General features: G+C 48.2%; 1 protein-coding gene across 1 annotated transcript in view; it reads right to left on the reverse strand.

The window, feature by feature from the left end:
* The window catches only part of ANKRD9 (ankyrin repeat domain 9), a 23,511-nt gene that overhangs the window by 3,799 nt on the left and 660 nt on the right, over positions 1-19,052 (reverse strand). The window contains exon 2 of the mRNA XM_008629855.2: positions 18,066-18,102. Within this exon, the coding sequence (XP_008628077.1) occupies positions 18,066-18,102 (37 nt within the window). The remainder of the gene's footprint in view (positions 1-18,065; positions 18,103-19,052) is intronic.

Consider the following 19,052-nt stretch of genomic DNA (forward strand, 5'->3'; position numbering starts at 1 on the left):
GGGGTCCCGGGGCGATCGTAGGGATCGGGGCTTCCGGAAGCGAGAGGTCCCAGGCACATGGGGTTCCTGAGGTATGGGGTGTGGGGTCCCGAGGGTGTAGGGATCGGGGTCCCCGGGGGCATGAGGTCCTAGGGATATGAGGTCCCAGGAGTGCGGGGGTCTGGGGTCCCAAAGGTATGGAGTCCAGGTACATGGTGTCCGGAGGGTATGGGACCCTGGGGATAAGGGATGCAGAGAGCACAGAGTCCCCGGAGACATGGGATCCTGAGTCTGTGGGACCCGGGGCGTACCAGAGCCTGGACACATGGGTCAAGGGCACATGGCGTCTGGGCCACAGCGGGGCTGTGCACAGGGACTGTGGGACACCCGGGCCCCTGGGCGTGGGACGCTGCAGGCGTGCAGTGCCCGGGTACAGGGATGCCGGGACAGGCGGTGTCACACCCCCCTGCCCGCCCTGGCAGGGCCCAGCCTGGCCTATGCCAGTTCTGGGCTTGCCCCCTGCCCGCCCCCGTGAGTGGCTCGGGCTGGGGCCTGGCACTGCCCTTCCGCCAGCGCATGTGTGAGCACGTGTGCTTGTTGCTAAACTTGTGGCTCTCGAATGTCTCCAGAGAGTGACATTTGCCTGCAGCCATTCCCTCTGAGAAGCACCTGTCAGGTTTGGGCTTCAGCAGAGCGAGGAGGTGGTCATGGTGTGGGGTGAGCCCGGCACTGCCCGCAGCCCTGCACCAGGGGCTTCCCTTGCACACCTGCAGTCCCTTGGCCCTAAAATGCATGTGTACAGGTAAGAGTCACACACTGGGAAAGCAAGTGCTGGCATTACTGAGATGTGCTCTCTCATAAGGCCTCCTTACTGATAGCAAATGCTGGGACCTGCTCTATCCTTGTCCCCATCAGAGCATTTCCTTCTTCCTCTGTGTGTTTGGCCCCAGTGTCTCCCCCTCTCGCAGTCATTGTCCTCTAAGTCAGGAAGATCAGACTCCCTGGCATCTGCAGGTGGGCGATGCCAGTCACTGATGGATTCATGGGCCACAGCTCTGGTTTCTCTGTCCTTGGAGTTCTCCCACTGCTGCTGTTAGCTGCTGGAATAGGAGACACTCACGCACACTGAGAGGGATTGCCAGACATGGGCTGAAATGCTCTGCTTCCCTGCAGCCCTCACTGTGAAGCTGCTTGGGAGGCAGGAAGGGAGCCCACATCATGCTACCAACCATCCCCATGCCCCTGATGAGCATGAAGCTGGCGAGGAACAGCCATCCCCTTTGTCGTGCCTCTTCTGAACCACCATTGATCCAGGGAAACAATGCCTAAACTGTGCTTGGTTTGCTTTGTAACTTCTTCCCTGCCACGCGATGCTCACACCAAACCCTGGGGATCCATGTGAGGGGGTGCAGGCAGGTGGGGGAGCTGGGCAGGATACTGCATGCCACTGTCACACTTAAAAACTCTTGCTGACCACATCTGAGGGAAGAGAATAAAATAACATCCACTGAGCTGCTTTGCCAGAGAGAATTACGTCCAGCGTTTGTCAGCACGATTCGTCATCCGAGGATCCCCACAGATCCACCACGGCTCCTGGTGTCTTGGATGTCAGCCACGGCACAGAAAATCCTCTTTGACTGCTCATTTCCGATTCCAGGTGAAAACCCATTAAAGGCAGCCACTTCACCACTCCCTGCTACCACCAGGGCACTCACCTGTCAGTTGGCTCCTATGACTGCAGGCATGGGATAATTTGTACCAAAGTGCAGGATCTAAAGAAATGGTTTTAAAAGAGCTGATTCTACAGCCCTTCCTTTGTGTGTGCCTATGCCTTGCTGCCCATTGCTGATGGCAGTGGTACCTGCCATATCTCCCTGTGCTGCCTGCTCTGGGGGATGCCCTGATGAAAATCCCAAATCCTGTTCTAGCTGTTGCCAGGACATTGCCATTGATTTGGATGTCCAGTGTGGTGATAAGTCAGGTTGCCCAGCCCTTTCTACTCATCCTCCACACATGCCTGGGCAAGCCAAGTGGTGTCAGAGCTCAAAGGCAAGGCATAAGCACAGTTGCAAAGCCAAATTGGCTTTTGTGTAGGAAATTAATGTCTTTGGTGTAGAAGTGGGACTGTTATTCACGGGCCAAGCTCTCCTGTGGAGGTGGTGGGAATGGTTACAACCATAGTGTGCTTTGGGCCCCAGCACTGGCTTAAAAACAGGCCAGAGTGTGCCAAGTCCTTTTGGCCTCACAGCTGGTGGGTAACCCTTTGCAAATTGTATTTGTCACATACATTTGAAGTGGGAGCCTTCCTACAGGAAAAGCAGCCTGTCTGTGGGCTGCACTGGATTACATTTGCCTCCAAAATTGTTTATAGGGTGCTCAGCACTAGCAATGTAACAGGACAGCCCAGAAAAGTTTTAATTTTGTGATATGAATTATTTTTTGCACAGACCCATGAACATGACTTGTTTGTTTGCAGTCCAGCCTGGTTTTACTCACTTTGAATTAAGTAACTGATCTTATTACTGATCCGACTATGAGAGGGCTTATCACAGGTTCCTTGGCACATGACAGAGATTACTCTGTCGGTGCAACCACATCCAAGTAATGTGACGTGTCCTCTCAGAGCTATTTTTGTCTTTAGCCTCCTCCAGGACCTTGATCCTTTGGTTTCTCCAGCCAGTGACCAACTAAAACCTTCTTAATACTACGGAAACCCCAACTACGTAATTGGACGAAGGGAAAAGCTCTGCCATTTCTTATGGCAGACGTCATTTGCTTCTTAAGGCTTTCATTAAATTGAGGGCAGGATGATTTTGACTTAATAGACATGATTGTGGGTGTAATTAAAAGCAAAATAAAAATAGGCACTATCAGGGACTACACTGAACATGGTCTAGTGTTGGGTTTGAGAATGAGATTGAAGATGGGCAAAGAGTACATCCCTCATTCTTGAACAGAGCTGAAGGATACAGGGTTTACTACAGTCCTGGTAAGAAATTTGTGCATGGGTTTGACTCTGAACACTTACCGGTCTCCTCTGGAAGAAGGCAGGCTCAGGAACAAAGGTCAGCAGAGTTTGGACAACAGCTCCAGACCCATGGTGGGCTGGAGCAGCACAGCTGACATTTCACTTTAAGCCTCTGGGAGCTTCGTCAACAAGTCCGAGATAAATGCCTTATGTCCTGTTTGGCTAAAACTGCCACATCTTCAGAGTGAAGCAAGGAATGAGGAGAGCCAGGGGTTTTGCAGTAGGGGCACTTGGCTGGAATATGCACACTGTATGTCCCCCTCTAACCACAGGTACATCACTGGTCTTTAATTTAATCTCTCTGTGCCACCAGCATCCCAGCTGCACAGGGAGTGCCGTAATGCTGCTTTGACCATCCTATTTTAGCTGGTGAGTTCTTTAGGTCAGGGATAATATGCAAGTATATTGTTCTGGTCCTTGGGGTCCTGGCTCTGGATGGGGAACCCTCTGCTCTGGTGTGTTAGACAGGGGACAGAGACTGGTCATCCTTCGGGGAGACACAGTGGCAGAGCTGCTGGCAGTCGCTAGACAGGATTTGTTCTCCTTTGGTGAGGACATGCCATGTGAGGAGGCGGATGGCAGCCCCAGGCACTCTGTTCAGCTCTGATGAATAATAGCTGTTGCTGACACCTCGTGGAAGCCTCACACAAACATTTTCTCAGAAACATTTCGGTTTCATTTCTTCTGCTGCTGCTGGTTCCGCACCTGATGAACTTGTCCTTTGTTTCTGTCATCTCAGGGCTCTTGGCTGCCTGCAGCACCAGGGATGGGAAGGCAGCAAGGGAAGCTGCGTGGGGCTGCCTGGTAAGGAGGAGTGCACATCTTCTTCCTGCATGGTGGTGAGTGAGGGCTGTTCACCGTGGATGGCTTTTGCACATCAGATGCAGAGAGGAGAGCACCTCCCTCCTATACCCACCTGGGTCTGTAACACCTATCATGTACATGCCTTTTGAGTGTCTCTTTGCCCATCTCCATTTTTCAGGGGAGCATTTTGGCAAGTGGCTGTCCTTTCATTTCAAAATATCAAATCACTTTGGAAAAGATACAGAAGTTTTCCTGGGAAGTGCAAAAATATTTTCATTTGAGAAACAAGACAGCTGATTAGAGAGTCAGCAGTAATCTGGGTTGGGGCAATGCTCCAGGCTCCCTTGCCGGAACCATCAGTCAACATCACCCTGTCCAGGGGAGGAGTCGTGGCCTTGAACCTCGCCCTGTTCTCGTGACTCACCATTGCACTGTTTTGCTCAGCATCCACCTCTTCTTCCTCCTGTCTTCATTTGTATTACAGTCAGTGTCTGCTTGCTTGACTTTGTGTGAATCATTATTCCACACTGAACCTGAGCTGCCCATAACTTCAGCTGCTCTGCTTTCTGTGCTGTGTTACAGGGTCAGCTCCATCCTGACCCATGGCATGAAAGAAAAATCTGCTTTGGAAACAACAAAGTGAGCAAGTCTTCTCTTGTTACTCGTTTCCTGGATGCTGCTGAGCAAATTCCAAAACCCTGCATCCCAAATGATTCTTGGTGGAGTAGGCTGCCCAGAGAGGTTGAGGAGTCTTGATCCCTGGAGATATTAAAAAGCTGCCTGGACGCAATCCAGAGTAATGTGCTCCTGGGGACTCTGCATGAGCAGGGGTGTTGGATTAGATGGCCTCTAGCAGTCCCTTCCAACCTTACCCATTTTTGATTTTTGGGAGCCCAAGTGTAGCTCTGATACATTTTGTTTTGGAACAGGAATCTCTCCACTGGCTCTGTAGGAAGTACACAATGTGAGGGTTGACTGCTGTCAGACATCAGTCCCAGCTGATGAGAGGCTGAACTAATGTCATGGATTTGTTGAGGTTGGCCACCAGTGGGATAAACCAATTTTTAAGGTTTTGAAACTTATTTTTTATTCTGGTTCCTTGATAAAGTGGTCTGGCAGAGTGAGGTGGGCAGCAAGGTGATGAGCTCCTTCAGCTGCAGCTGCTTTGCAAGCCCTCAGGGATGCTCATTAGCTGTGGTCAGTGTCCTCTTCACCTTGGCCGGGTTCACAGCCCACCTCTCATTAAGCCTTGATTTTGGCACCTGTAATAAAAGAGCCACATTTAGCCTTTTGGAAACTTGCAGAAACTCCCAGAGCTGCAGGAGAGATTAAATTTCATCCAGCATATTACAGGGGGAAGCTGAAAAGTGTGCTTGGCCCTTAAAAGACTAAAAAGTACCTTTTGGGGAGCCTTTCTGTTTTGTAAGCAAGCAGTCAAGAGGGGTCAGAGAGCTCCTGGCGCCTTTGGACCGTTTTGGCCTTCAGCTTGATGTTGGTTGTTAAAAATATTTTCCCAGATGTATTAATATGACCAGACTGGATTGCATCTGAGCTGAACATTGTGAGCCTGAGGCAGGACATAAATATAGAAGCAAAACAGGCTGACATAAGAGTCATCTGTCCTCTTCTACACAAGAAGTGAAGGGGAAAGAGAGGGAACTTACTCTGTTGCAATTTTTAGACACTTCCAGGAATTAGCCTGAGCCTCAGATAGTGCCTGCATGGGGTCCTTAGGCACAGAAGCCCCCACGTATCCCTCTCCCAGCCCCTGGTGTGCTGTGCCACAGGACTGCACACTCAGCACATTTTTAGCCCAGGGTTGGATCTGCCTAGACAGGGTCTGCAATCAGGAAGGACTATTTGTTTGATGTGTTTGCCCAACAGGCTTACCCTTATCATAATGACACAGCAACCTGGCCTTAGCAGAGCAACCCCCTAGGGCACAAGGGGTCAAACTCTTGCCTCCATTGCCCCAAATATGCACAGTGTAGCTTGTCTCTTATCGTGCAATATCCAGCCATGCTTCAGTTGGCATTCAGTGCTCTGCTTTGGGAAAGAGCAATTGTGCCAGGTACTGCTGCCTGCTGACATCACACTTGGCATTTCCCTCTCCCCACCTGAAAAAAAAAATCAATCATATTCAAAGGTTAGAAAAATGATGCAGTGTTTTATAATTAGAGAATAGGATGGCTTCCCCAATGGGAATTGCTCTGAGCAGGTGCCTGATTGAATTCAATGTGAATTTGTTGCCCTCTGGCTCCCTAAGAACCAATGAATTGCCTACCTTTAGTATTATATATCATGAACATGCCTTAAAATCATTACTTAATCATCTCTTTGTCTACAAAAGTATACCTGTGATTATTAAATTTTGCTACTTAAAACACTCAAGGAAGGTTCGGGATGAAAGCTCAGTTTGCCTGTAGATACATAAGATAAAGGTTTTGCTAAAGCAGAGCCTGGCCCCACAGGGGATCAGTACCCAGACTTACTCACTCCAGTTTCTGGCCAGGCCAGAGACACCTCCTTGTTCCCTGTTGGTGTCATTTTAACCCCAGCACTTTTCAGGCTGGTTGATGTGAGCTTGTCCTCACCAGCTCCTGGGCTATTTGCAGAAGCAGAACCTGCCACTCACTATGTGCCAGTTCCAAAACAAGCAGGATCCTTTGTTTATAATGTGCTATAATTGGCCTGAATGAAACCTGTGGTTCTTCAGGCTGTAGGGCCCAGGACTGCTGATGCAGCAGCACCCTAATTCCAAGCAATGCTGCTGGGAATCCTGAAATGGCTTTGCATAAAGCTGAGGGATGTGTAGGTACATAGTGTTAGCGTTATGTTCAAAAGCTCCTGGTTTCTGGAGCAGGCTGTACTTGTCAGGGCTGTGTAGATCTCCTTCTCTAGATGAGGTTTGGGGGGATGGAGCCTCCCTGGAGCAAAGCAGAGAGATCCTCTTTCTGCAGCAGCTTCATTGTGTAGATGCTTGGGTTGCCACAGGGAGCATTACCCTAACCATCCTTTTTTTCCCCCAAGGCATTTGTAGTTGGGATGTGAGCAGGGCTCTGTGACTCAGAAACTACCTATCCAACCATTGGGCCTAAATGATTTGAGTTCACCTGTGATTAGTGTATATTTAATTTTGGTGGTATGTGTGGCTGTTCAGACCCTGCTGTTCAGCATGGAACTGTTCTGACCTTGTAGCTCATTGCAGGACAAACTCCTGTCTAAGATAAAGCAAAGCAGCCCCCCACTTTTGTTTAGAGGCTGGTACATACAGTATAGTGCTCACCCAAGGGTTGTATTTGATCTGGCTTTGCTGTAAGAAACCCCTCTGCTATTTCAGTTCTAAAACACAATAGATATATGGCCAAGCAGAAAGATTAAAAAAAGTACTGGCTAATGCTTTGTGTGTCTTAGAGGACTTATTTTTATTCCTATTTGTTCTTTCTCTCTGCTTTTGGCTGCTGCTGGGTCTGTTGAAATAACAAACAGGGATAAAGAAAGAGGGCAGCTCTGTCATGAGCTTCCTTTGGTGGGAAGTGGCTGGGGTGCAGCAATCCAACGGTGACGGCAGCCTCTGCAGCTCTGCTGCCAACAACCCAACGGGAAACCCGTCCTGTTTTTCTGAAAAAAGATTGGATTATCAGTCAAAGGCCTTTTTGCTGCAGAGTGGTGTTTAGAGTCTGTCTTTTGCTTTGTAAAAAAGTAGTCAGAAATCTTCTAGTGCTGTGTGCAGCTGCTCTGCTGCCAAGAAAACCTCCAGGGCCTGGTGATGAGGCCTCTGCAATATTTCCGGTTTCTTTGTAATTACTTTCTAATTAAATTTTCAAATCCAAGTACAATCAGGAGGTTAAACCATAGCGAGTTCATAGTAGGGTCTTTCCATTTGCTTTTTCTTTTTCTAAGTCAGTAGCTATCACCTATGTAGAGGTGATAGGTAATTTTGTGCGTATAAAAGTGCTTAAAATCAGGGTGGCAATGCCTTTTACCTGATGGATTCAGCACTAGCATAATTTTATGCACTCTCCATTTGGAAGCACTGCTTTTGCATAGAAATTGTTGTAACTGCCTGATCAGATTTGTCCATTAGTATGTCTACTCATGGCTTATTAAGTGGCTGGGGCATTAGAGTCCAAGCTTCCCTTGCCAGGACTTCCCTCTACTTCTCCACACGCAATTTAGGGAAATGGGAGGATCGATGTTTCCAAGGTGTTGCAAGAGTTTTGTGATACCTCCATCTCAGAAAACAGAAATAAAAAAGGTCTAAAATGATGATGTAAAGTAATTGGGAGATGAGATACATGACAAAAACTAGCCATGTGTAAATAGTGAAGCTGAGAAACACCTGAACTCAGTTGCTAAGTGCTGCACAAAGGTCTGCTGGCTCCCTGCCACCACCTGAGCCATGCAGGGGTCCCAGTGGTCTCCTCCCCTTTGGCTCTGCTCCCTGCACCTCTCCTGCTTGGATACTGGGACCAGGACAGGCTAACCATTGCCTTCCATCTCTGCAGCAGGGCTGCCCACAGTGGAGCAGCCACTGTTGAGGTGAACAGAGTGTTTGGATTTTGTTCTGCAGGTTTTTTTACTGCAGAAAGGTGTGAAGCACACTTGGACGAGGTCTTGGCCTCCTTCAGACTCTTTTGGAGTGCTGTGGGCAGAGCCCATCCTGGCTACCCATCCCATCTGTGTACCCTGCCCATGCCAATGTGATCTGTCACCAATGGGGGTTATTTGATGGCTCTTGGGAGTGCTGCTGTTCAGAGCTGGGTATGGCAGCACCTGCTGGAGCACCCAACAGTGCAGGTGGGAATTTCAGTCATGCTAAGAAGCATTGCAGGTGACAGACAAAATTACGCAGGCTCACCTCTTCACATCTCTGCTTTGCTGCTGTCAGCCTCTAGCCCTGCTCTCCTGCCCCCAAACTGGGGATGGCAGAATAAGAAGTGCCTGTGTCCTGGTTTACAGCCAGGTGGTTCAGCTTAAACCACTGAAGAAAGTGGGTCTGGGATAATACATCAGTGTTACAAAGGAAGGTAAGCCTTGGAGTAAGGTTTGTGCTTGGGAGAGGTAATGCTATGGGGTTGAGTGTTCTTTGAATGATGTCAGCATTTGCAATCCCTTAGACTTGTGTTTGGGTTAAGCCCACAAGAGACATAAGAGTTCATTTGAGTTTACCCTGGAAACCTTGCTGCCATCTCTGAGGCACAAATGCTCCTGGAGACAGCCTGCTCTTGAAATTCATGTATTCTGTGAAGCAGAAAGAAAAACATAGTGGCCAGGGTTCAAGCACATTTCTTGGTTGTCCTGGTGATAAGTGCCTGATAAAGGTTCAAGATCTTTGCTTGTATAGAATAAAAGCAGCTTTGCTTAAGTTACTGCTGGCATCCATGGTCTCCCAGAGGGTGCTGCTCTATTGTTCCCAGTGTCTGGGCCATTCTTGGTGAGTGAGACAAGGTTGTGTTGTGTGGGTTGTAGTTTGTCCTATGACAGAAGTGACCTTCCAGGTTTTCAGTCTGTGGCGTGCTGCAGTGGCTGTGTCATGCAAACATTTGCAGTAAGCTGGATTCCCCCCTCTGAGGGACTGGGGCTTTGTGGAAGGAGTATGGGATGGTGGCACAAGCCCACTGCAGTTGGCAGCCTGCTGCAATGGTCCCTGGAAGCAAGCCAAGAGTAGCTGGTTAGCACCACCATTAGGTTTCGGTGTTGACAGCCTGTGGAGATATAAAGGCAAAAAAAGCCTCCTTGGCGCTTCCACTTCCAGCTTTTTGTTGTCTGGCGAAGAAGGGACTGGTTCTCTGACTCTTGGTTTGTGCTCTGAGAGACTAAGTGTGTTTGAGGGCAGGATTTTTTTAGCAGAAGTGTGAGGATGGTGTTGGGGGGAGAGGTGAGGCGAGGTCAGAGCAGTGGGATGTGACATTCAGGTTTTCTCTCAGGGCTCCAGTGGGCTGAAGCAGATGTCAGAACCTGAACTCCTTGAGTCACCTGCAGTAGTGAGGATGGAGCTGCATCCCCTCTGCTGCCTTCAGCCCCTGCTCTCATGGGGCTTCCCCAGCCCCATCTGCCTGTCACCATGGGCAACTTCCCAAAGCTGGAGCCTGAACTGCTTTCGTTTCTGCACAGGCCACTTAGTCATTTCCCACTTGTAAACAAACATTTTGGAGACACTGGAGAAGCTGAGCCACCAAGAGGACAAAGTTCTGTTGCTTTTGAAGTAGCTCATTCATCAGCAGCTCAGCCACAGCTGAACTGAAACCACCCTCTCCTTGTCATACAGGGAACAGGAAAATATGCTTCTGGAACAGGCCAGTCATTCAATCATCAGCTTGACTTCCATTTAAAGTGTTGTAGTTGAGGTGGCTTTGTTATGAGATTTTTTAAAATCTGTCTTGTGACCTCTTCTTCTTCCTTATATGCAGAGGTCTTCCTGAGTGTCTCTGAGGACACTTGCATTGGCAGTGCAATGGAGATCTGAAGCGTGGTTGTTGCTGCAAATTAGAGGTAAACAATTCCCCTCAGTCCTTGAAAAAAGGAGGAATCTGCTCATCCACGTTTAACTGCTGCCTGGCTTCTGTACTTTTCTAACCTTCATTTCCACTTGTGTGACCTGCCCGTAGGTGTGGGCTCACACTTTCCTCCCGCTGACCCAGGCAGGTCATCACGCGGTTCCACACTGATGTGGTTCTTGAAAATTCATTGTGACTGAGGTCACGCACAGCTTGGAGGTGAATTATTGCCAGGTCTCCTGGAGTATTACCCAGCAGTGCTGGAAACAGCCCTGGGGATGAACACTCTTGCAAATGATCAGCCAGCCCCTTCCTCAAAGAGGTCCTCATACAAGAAGGTCTAAAGTGGAAAATTGTTTTTCAAAAAAATCACAGAGAGAGGGATAAAAAATCAAAAACCTGTGGGAACTGTTTAAATCAAATTTTAAACAGCATAGTGGACATTTTAGTTGAGAGATTATTCATGTCTCATTAAAAAAAAACCATACAAACTTAATTATTTACCAAAAAGCTGTATCACAAGGGGCAGATGCTGCCAGCATGTGGGGCTGAGCCAGAGCTGCTGCTCCTGCTCTGTCCATGGGCTTTGGGCTGGCACAGGCACAGTGCTCCTTCCCGCCTGCCACCAGCCTGGTGAACATGGCTGGCTTGTGCTCAAGCTTAGCACAAGCTGGGTCAGGCACCTGATAAATCTAAGCCAAAACCGAAGTGCGTTTGGCTGCTGAGGATGGAGCTGCTGTCAATTTGTTTTTCTCGGCTCAGCAGTTCCCCCTGAGATCTCCATCAACAAATCGATGCTCGGCGTCGCACTGTCCTGCCTCAGCTCCTCCTCCCGGGAGCTGTGTGTGTCCTCAGGCTGGCCCTGAGGGACGTGCGGCATCCCATGGCCACTCAGAGCAGCAGCCTGGGGCTGGCTCAGCGCTGAGCTTAACTCCCATCGGAGCTGCTGGGATTCACTTCAGAGCTCAGCGAGTGCCAAGGGCTCCCTGGACTGGGACACGCACCTGGCTGCCGGGTGAGGGGTGTGCCACTCTGTTAGATAAGCCTTTTGGGTTCCCTCTGGTTTGCTGCACTTCATTAGGAGCCAGAATTTAACATTTTCTGCTGGACTTGCCCCTCTGCAGTGACAGCCTGACTCTGCGTCTGTGAGGCGGATTCATGTTTTCCGCTTGGGTATTTCCAGTGACACTGGTCAGGCACAAAATCATGTGATTTGAAAGAACAATTTTGGCTATCTTACCCCAAATGTCAGATTCTTTCGGTCTTTTAAAAAATTATTTTAATTTTTAGGACTCTTTTCCCTAAACTGTTTAAAACTAGAAAAAAACTCCAGAAGTTTGCTGTAATAAAATTGGGACCATGGTACAAATTGTCAGGGCTCTTCCCGGCGGCATTCCGGCCAAAGTTGACTTGCGGTGCCTGTTCCAACTTGCAGCAGCCGCGAGTGCATCCGCAGCCAAAGGTTCCCCCCTGCAGCACAGTTACAGCTACTGCAGGTGCCCCATCAGCTGGAGCTCATTTATTCATGAGGATTGTTCCTGTTTTTAAAAAATGGAAGAGAAAAAAAAAAGGCATCTTGCGCCGCTAAAATCCGGAGAAAATTCTACTGACTTCAGCAAAAGCAGATGGGATTGTTAATGTCATGATGGAATTGGCAACTCTTGGCACTCCTTTTCCTTTGTGGGACCCGATCTGAGGAGTTTCCCACGGAGATATGTTGGGTCACAGGTCATGATATAATGACTACATCCACGGGTCAGCGCCAGACATAGTTTTGCTCCTCACTCGTGATGAGTCATGAAGAAAAAATGGGCTAAAGCTTTATGTGGTTCAAGGGACGACTGAAAAAATTCATAGTGAAATGTGTTGAGGGATACTGAGGCAACACCACAGTGCAAGGACAGGGCTAAGAATCAAACTGTTGGAGTTGGTGGGGTTTTTTGGGGGAGAATTTTGGTTGATTCTCTGTTCTGGTAATACCCCCTCTTCTGGGTGCAGCTGGGACCGATGGACCTTCACATGATCCAGCCCCACCACTCCTGTTATCTCATGGGCATCTGTGCCAGTGCTTGCCAAAGCACTTGGGCTTGCTGTTGCTTCAGGCTCTAGCCAAATTTAGGCAAATGCAACTAAATGTACTACACAGAGATCACAGACGAAATGTCCTTTCCAACTTCACCTGGTTAGATTCTTTTCTAAAAGAAAATGGAACTCCTGAAAAATGTGCTGGCCTTGTGCATCACCTACACCAAGAGCATCTACATGAGTATATATTGACCTGCCCCATTTTAGGGATGCAGTGGGCTTGGCCAGAAGTTGGCAGAGGCTCATAAAGCAGTTGAGGGGCTTTGTTCCCCTCTTACATGCACATACAGACCCCCATAGCTCTTAGCTGGATGCTGGCACAGCCCTCAGTGTAGCACAGACTATGTTTTCTCATGTGCAATTCAATAAATTCAGCATTTTCAGGACCTCGGCATAATCAGGGTTTTCAATCTTCTCCTTCATTGCCTTCTAATATACCCTCCTAACAATTAACTCTGTGTGTTGGGAGAACGCCAAATGCAGGGTAAAAGACTTCGTTTTTCTTTCCCATAATTAAATGTCGTGTTCGCTGCTGTCTTTCCCACTCGATTAAGTATCCGTGTATGGTCTAAAATGCTCTTTGGTGAATTAGCATAAAGTCTGTCAGGATTTCAACCAACATTCTCCCTCCTGCTGCATCTGTGCAGCTCACAAAGGGCAATGTTGGCTGGCAGCGGGGGCTGCCAGTATTTTTTTAAAATTACATCTAAAGATATATTGGAGAAATATTCCCCAAGCTGGACTCTGGCAATATCTACAGCACTGCATGTGATGGCAAAAAATATAATAGGTTGTCAATGACTAATAAATGTGTGAGTTATGGGCTGGGAGGTGAAATATCAGAACTTTCCACCAGTTCAGGATGAGCTGGAAGTGAGATGATGACTGGGATTCTCAGCACGAGATGAGCAGTGGGGTTATCCTGGTTGGCAGCACTTTCCTGGGGAATGGCCACTTGGAGGGTTTCCCCAAAAAGCATTCTCTGGAGCCAGTGCACTTTTTCCTACATCCCCCAGGGCTGCTCTGTGCCACCCAGTTCCAGGTAGAGGGTGCTGGTAGGTGCCTGGGCAGTATGACATTCCAAGGGGAATTTCTAATCAACTTTTCAGCACAGCCCCAGCTCCTACCAAGAGTCTGCCCTTGTCTCCATTACATCCTTCAGTGCCCAGCCCTCCTCTTCACCCTTCAAAATGTTTTTTCCCCCACCCCCCCCCCCCACTGTGCTCATTTTTTAAATAACAGAGTGGGTTAGGTTGGAAAAAAATTTAAGATCATTGAGTCTGTTAACCCAGCACTAAACCATCTCCCAAGTGCCACGTCTGCACATCTTTTAAGTTCCTCCAGGGACAGTGACTCCACCACTTCCCTGGGCAGCCTGTTCTGGGCAGCACCTTCCCTGGGCAGCTTGACCACCATTTTAGTGAAGAAATTTTTCCTCATATCCAATCTAAACCTCCTGGCACAATTTGAAGCTGTTTTCTCTTGTCCTATTGTTCGTTTCTTTAATTTTCATAATTCTTCAATCTTCACAACTTCAGGTTTGTTACCAAGTGCAGAAGCAGTCTCTGATATGGGAGGATGGGTCATTATAAGTTGGGAGAAGACTTAGTGGTGAGGGGAACAGAGCTGGCAGATAAACCTGGGATGTGGCTGAGTCCCAAGCCCTCCTTGTCCAGAGATACCTCTGCTCCCTGATCCCTGGGTGGAATCTCATACCACTGCTGTTTCCCATTTCCTCCTGCAGCTCTCTTGGTGTCCTTTGGATAAACAGCTGCAGAAAGGGAGCCTTTGTTTCCAGAAGCGTTGGGGGAATGGCTCGTGGTGGTACAGATAACCCTGCCTGTTGAGGAGAGGCTGCAGTACAACTGGGAGGGTACACAATGAATTATTCACCAGCTGTTTCCTCTCCTTTCAAGACATTTTCTGTAAAAACAGGGGCTGGAAGTGGTGCATGTGAGATGTGCAATCAACCACACAGAAGGAGTTTGAGCTTTTGGCTTGCTGGGTACTCAGACTATCCATCACGAATAACCGGTTTGTGCAAATTTGTCTGGGCCTCCATGAGGTTTGACTGCAGGTGGCCCATAAATGTGTTTTCTTTTTCTCTGAATGCCTGCTGAAGACCTGAAAGTCTGATTTACAGAAGTGCCAGGTGCCTGCAGCTTTGACAGGCATTGGTAGGAGTAGGAGGTAGGATGCTTTAAACATACAGAGAGAGGCACAGTGCCATGCACCCCCATGAGTGGGCTCTTGGGACCTTCTGCTTGGGCCCCCGGGCTGTTTGCAGCCTCTCCTTTGCATGGCCCAGTCCCTAAGGAGGAGACAGTGACAGCCCCCTCTCCTCGGGCTGCAGATAAAGGAGATGCTCTCACACTGGTGAGCACTGGGCTGCATTGGTGAGGTGCTATGGAAAGAAGCCCATGAGAAAAAAATACAGGTCCCCACGCCTGAGTCCAGCACTGGCAAAAAGCAAGATGTGAATAAAAGGCATTGCTGGTTTGTTTTTTTTTTTTCTTTTCTTCAACCTGGTTATTCAAACTGCCATGAAAAATATATCAGTTCTTTTCTTTTATAACCTCTTACAAGCTCTCAATTTTAGCGTCCACTCCCCAGAGCCCATAAAATAAATGGGTAGAAACACCATAAAAATGAACAAAATCACAAACCATAGCTAGTTCATATTCTGAGTGTCTCATTAAATGCATATTAAGGAAAATCCCTTATCTTACATAAATATGTAATTGTTTATAAATCTGTAACTAATTTTAAGCTATTTGGAACAGCCTTATAGTAGAATGACCTGGAAATTGAAGGAGGTGCCAGCTGACTGCACTAAAGGACAAGAACAGATTAGATGTGAAATACCTCTATTTTAATAGATTTGAAAAAATTTTCCAGAAAACTTACAGGTTAAAAAAAGGTAAAATTGCTCATTTATTTCATGTTTTTGGCTTTAAATAATAAGAATATTTTCCCCCTAGGAACTCAGCACCCTGCCATACTCAGGAACTGAGAACTTAACCAGGAACCAGCTGGTCAGGCCACCTTCCTCTCCTGCTGTTGCTTTTTAGCAGTGGGTACTCAGCCTGCTTTCTGCCATCACCTCCACCTCTACAGGGCAACAGCAGAGATGTGAGAGAGGTTATTGGGAAAGGACAGTATCCTCTTGTACTGCCTTGCCTATTTGCATAAGAACTATCTCAGAGCTGGAAAATAGTCTTTTGTGCCTGCAGTTCCAAGGGAAACTCATGGCAGGGGGACCAGAGGAATAGACATAAAAACAAATGGACACACACATTTCATTTCTGTTCCTCATGCTGAATATTGATGCACAGTGCATTGAACACCTGGCCTTTGCAGCCAAATCCTACCTGATCCCCTGGCCATGGATGCAGGGGATGACAAGTGCTTCCCAGTCTCCCAGGTCGCATGCTGACAAGGCCTAGGCATCAAGTTGAGACTTTCCCAGCCATTTCCCAACCCTAGCCAGGTCCTATTCCAAGAAAAGAAGAGCAAGGCAAAGTTCTGCATCCTCTTTCAGCATTGCCCCCAGTTGAGGAGCATCCTTCACAGCTGCCCTCCAGCTCCCAAGTGTACCTTTGTCATGAAACCAGAGGGCGGCTCCAGGCTTTCCTCAACCTGCCTGGGGAGAGAGGAAACGCGACCCTATCTCCTAAGGGAAGCTGGAAACAGCCGAGTTGATAAGAAGGAAATCCATCCCTGTCCTAGCTGTGCCTGGGCTCCAGCACTGAATCCCTCCCTCTCCGAGTGCTTTGGAGAGGAGTTAAAACCTTGCTGCCCCTTTGGTGGAGACTGAGCCGGCCCCAGAGTGGGGTCGAGCCTGTGCTGCTGCTATGGGTGGGTGCACGATGACAACCCAGAATGATTATGTTCCCAGCAGTGGGTACAGTGAAGTGCTGCCAGATGATGACACCTCACAGGGTCCCAGGGATGCTTTTAGATTCATCTATTAATAGCTCCCTGTGTTTTCATTTCTGGAAACATAAATATGTATCCCCAAATGCTCCTGATTTTCACATGCCTGGAAGTTGGTAAATTGGTGACTGATTTCAGATCTGTCCAACGTAAGGCTCTGTGATTGATCGGCATGTCCGGAGCCATCCTCACCTCACTCCTATGCCAAAATCCTGGGAGCGTGTGCTCATCATAGTGACAGACTGGGAACAATCTGAGGAGGAAAGCTGCAGGAGCTGGGTCAGTCCTGGAGCAGGCTGGCGTAACTTCAGCTGATTTGAATGTGAATTACACCCATTTAGGCCAGGCCTGGAATTTGCCCCTGGCATGGGCTGGCTCTCTGCAGCTTCACTAAACCAGTTGTTTTTGCCTCAAAATGCTGTCTATGGGAAAAGAGTTGAGCAAAAGCAACTCACGGTGCCAACCTCAGCTGTGACTTTGCCTATGAAAAACGCAACTAATATGAGCGATTCTTACGTCTCGTGATTTTAGATTTTCTTTAGAAATTGCAGTAGTTAGTGAGTGCATACAAATGTGTGTGCATGGGATGCAAACACATAAACTCCCACCCATGAACACACACTCTAAATACTAGCTGATTCAAGTATAAGTGTTTTGTTTCTGGATTTAAACTTCCTCCAGATTTAGTAATTTTGGAGTGCAGATTTTGTCACACTGTACTGCTGAGGTGCTCAGTGCAAATGTTGGGTTTGATCTGGCTGCTGACAATTTCTTGGGTGATTTGCGTTCTGGGCTTTGTTACATGGTTCTGTCTCTGAACCCAAACATCTCTCTGGGCTCTGGACTAGCTGAGCTGCTGGTTTTAGGGTACATGGGTATGTAGGTAGGGCTCCCCACAGACCGGAGATCAGCATTTCCACCTTCCCAAAAGGTCACCTTGTAGCATCTTTTAGCTGTTGAGTGACTAAATTAAGGTGTTCAACCTAGTGGCAGCATAGGAGGGACATCAGTGACCCCACTGATGGGAACACATGCGTACAGGCGTGTTTAAGATCAAGCACAGTGAAATGTCTATCAAGAAGATATTTGCAGGTGATGACAAATGCAATATGCTGAGACAAGAGCCACCCTGAATCATCCGCAGCTGGTGGGACAACGTCCCTGTGCCCAGCACTGCCTCTCCATCCTCTGGCAACATGAAGATCACCCAAGGTGAGCTGCTGCCTCCAGCCAGCTCAGCATGGACCTGCCAGCTTCAAATATCACCCTGAGCCGTTATCTGATACAAATGCAGCTCTTCCTGGGATCAAAGAAAGCAACCTGCATTGAAAAAGACTCATCAGAACTTTGACTCTGTGCCCCCTGCACCACCCTCAGTAGTGACAGAGGACACAGCCATGCCCTGCAGAGGTCACGCTTCACTCCAGATGGAAATGGCATTTCTGGGCACCCTCTGGCCTCTTTTAAAAGTCTTAATAAATTTAAGTCCCATATTTGGCTAAGGTAAAACAATTTGCAATTCTAGTCACTCACATGAGAATTATTTTAGGATAAAGAGCAGAGGCATTTGCAGTCTGGTGAGACACTCCTTGCAAGTATTAATTTGGTCTTGTTGCTGGGGGGACTTTCTGGAGAAAGGAATGGTGAGAAGAGAAAAAAAGAAAAAAAAAGAAAGCAGAGAAGAAAACCCGAAAGTGAAGGTCATGTCTTCCCTGTCTGGAGATGGTCTTTACCAATGATGGTGAACTGTCCTTGTCTAGATCTCTGTGCCTGGACACAGAAAGGGAGAGAACAGCAGTTTTGGCCCTAAAAATGCAGAAATAGGAGGGTGATATTTTGCTTTTCTGCTGCTCACAGGGAGTCACTCAAAAGCCTACTGCAGTGCAGAGCAAAACATGGCCATAGTGATCCAGCTGCTTATCGAGCTGGGGAGGGCCTGAAGTCAACTAATTTGGTAGCAGCCTGTTTGTGTAGTGTAATCCCATGTTAGCCTTGAAAATGCTAAATCAGGAGTGAAATCAAGATTTTTCTCACCACTGGATTTAGTTTAGCCTTTCCAAATGGGATAATATAGCAGAATGCTGCCTTTCTTGGAGCTGTTATATTTCATCCCATTTTATTTCCTTGCTTGTTTTCAGTAGCCGAGGACTTTCCAAAAGAATAGTTTTGTGCTCTGCAGGCTGCTCAGAGCAGGTCATATTAACGAGCTGTGGATAATGTTTCAGAGAGCATCTCAGAAACCAGAGGCTGTGCCTCAAACCCCGGCTGCAAGCCCCTGGGCTATCCAACATCAGTTTTCCCATTCCAGCACCGGTTTTCCCCAGCAGGACAGAGGCTGTATGAAACAAGCTATCGGTGAGATTACTGCATGGCTGGGCTCTGCTTCTGAGGGACAGGAAACTCCATTAAAGAACCAGTGCAAGCTGCAGGGCACAGTGTGCACTGTGCTGAACTGAGTGGCACTGGTTTGGAGGCTACTGCTACATGGAAACAGTGGGACATGGTGCATCCTGGTGTTTAGTCCCTGTGTGCGAAGGCTGTCACAGGATGCATGACTCACACTTCGTGGCCTTAAACTGCTTTTGTTAATGTTGCAGGCCCAAACGGCCTGGGAAAGGCTGGCCAGGAGAGATCCCATGGCTGGCAGTCCATGCACAGCCTCCTCTGCCGCCGCAGTGAGGTTGGAGGGAGTTCCCGGGGGGAGGCAGCAGGCCCAGGGC

The sequence above is a fragment of the Corvus brachyrhynchos genome, unplaced genomic scaffold (assembly GCF_000691975.1).
Source record: "Corvus brachyrhynchos isolate BGI_N302 unplaced genomic scaffold, ASM69197v1 scaffold1, whole genome shotgun sequence".
Lineage (NCBI taxonomy): Eukaryota > Metazoa > Chordata > Aves > Passeriformes > Corvidae > Corvus > Corvus brachyrhynchos.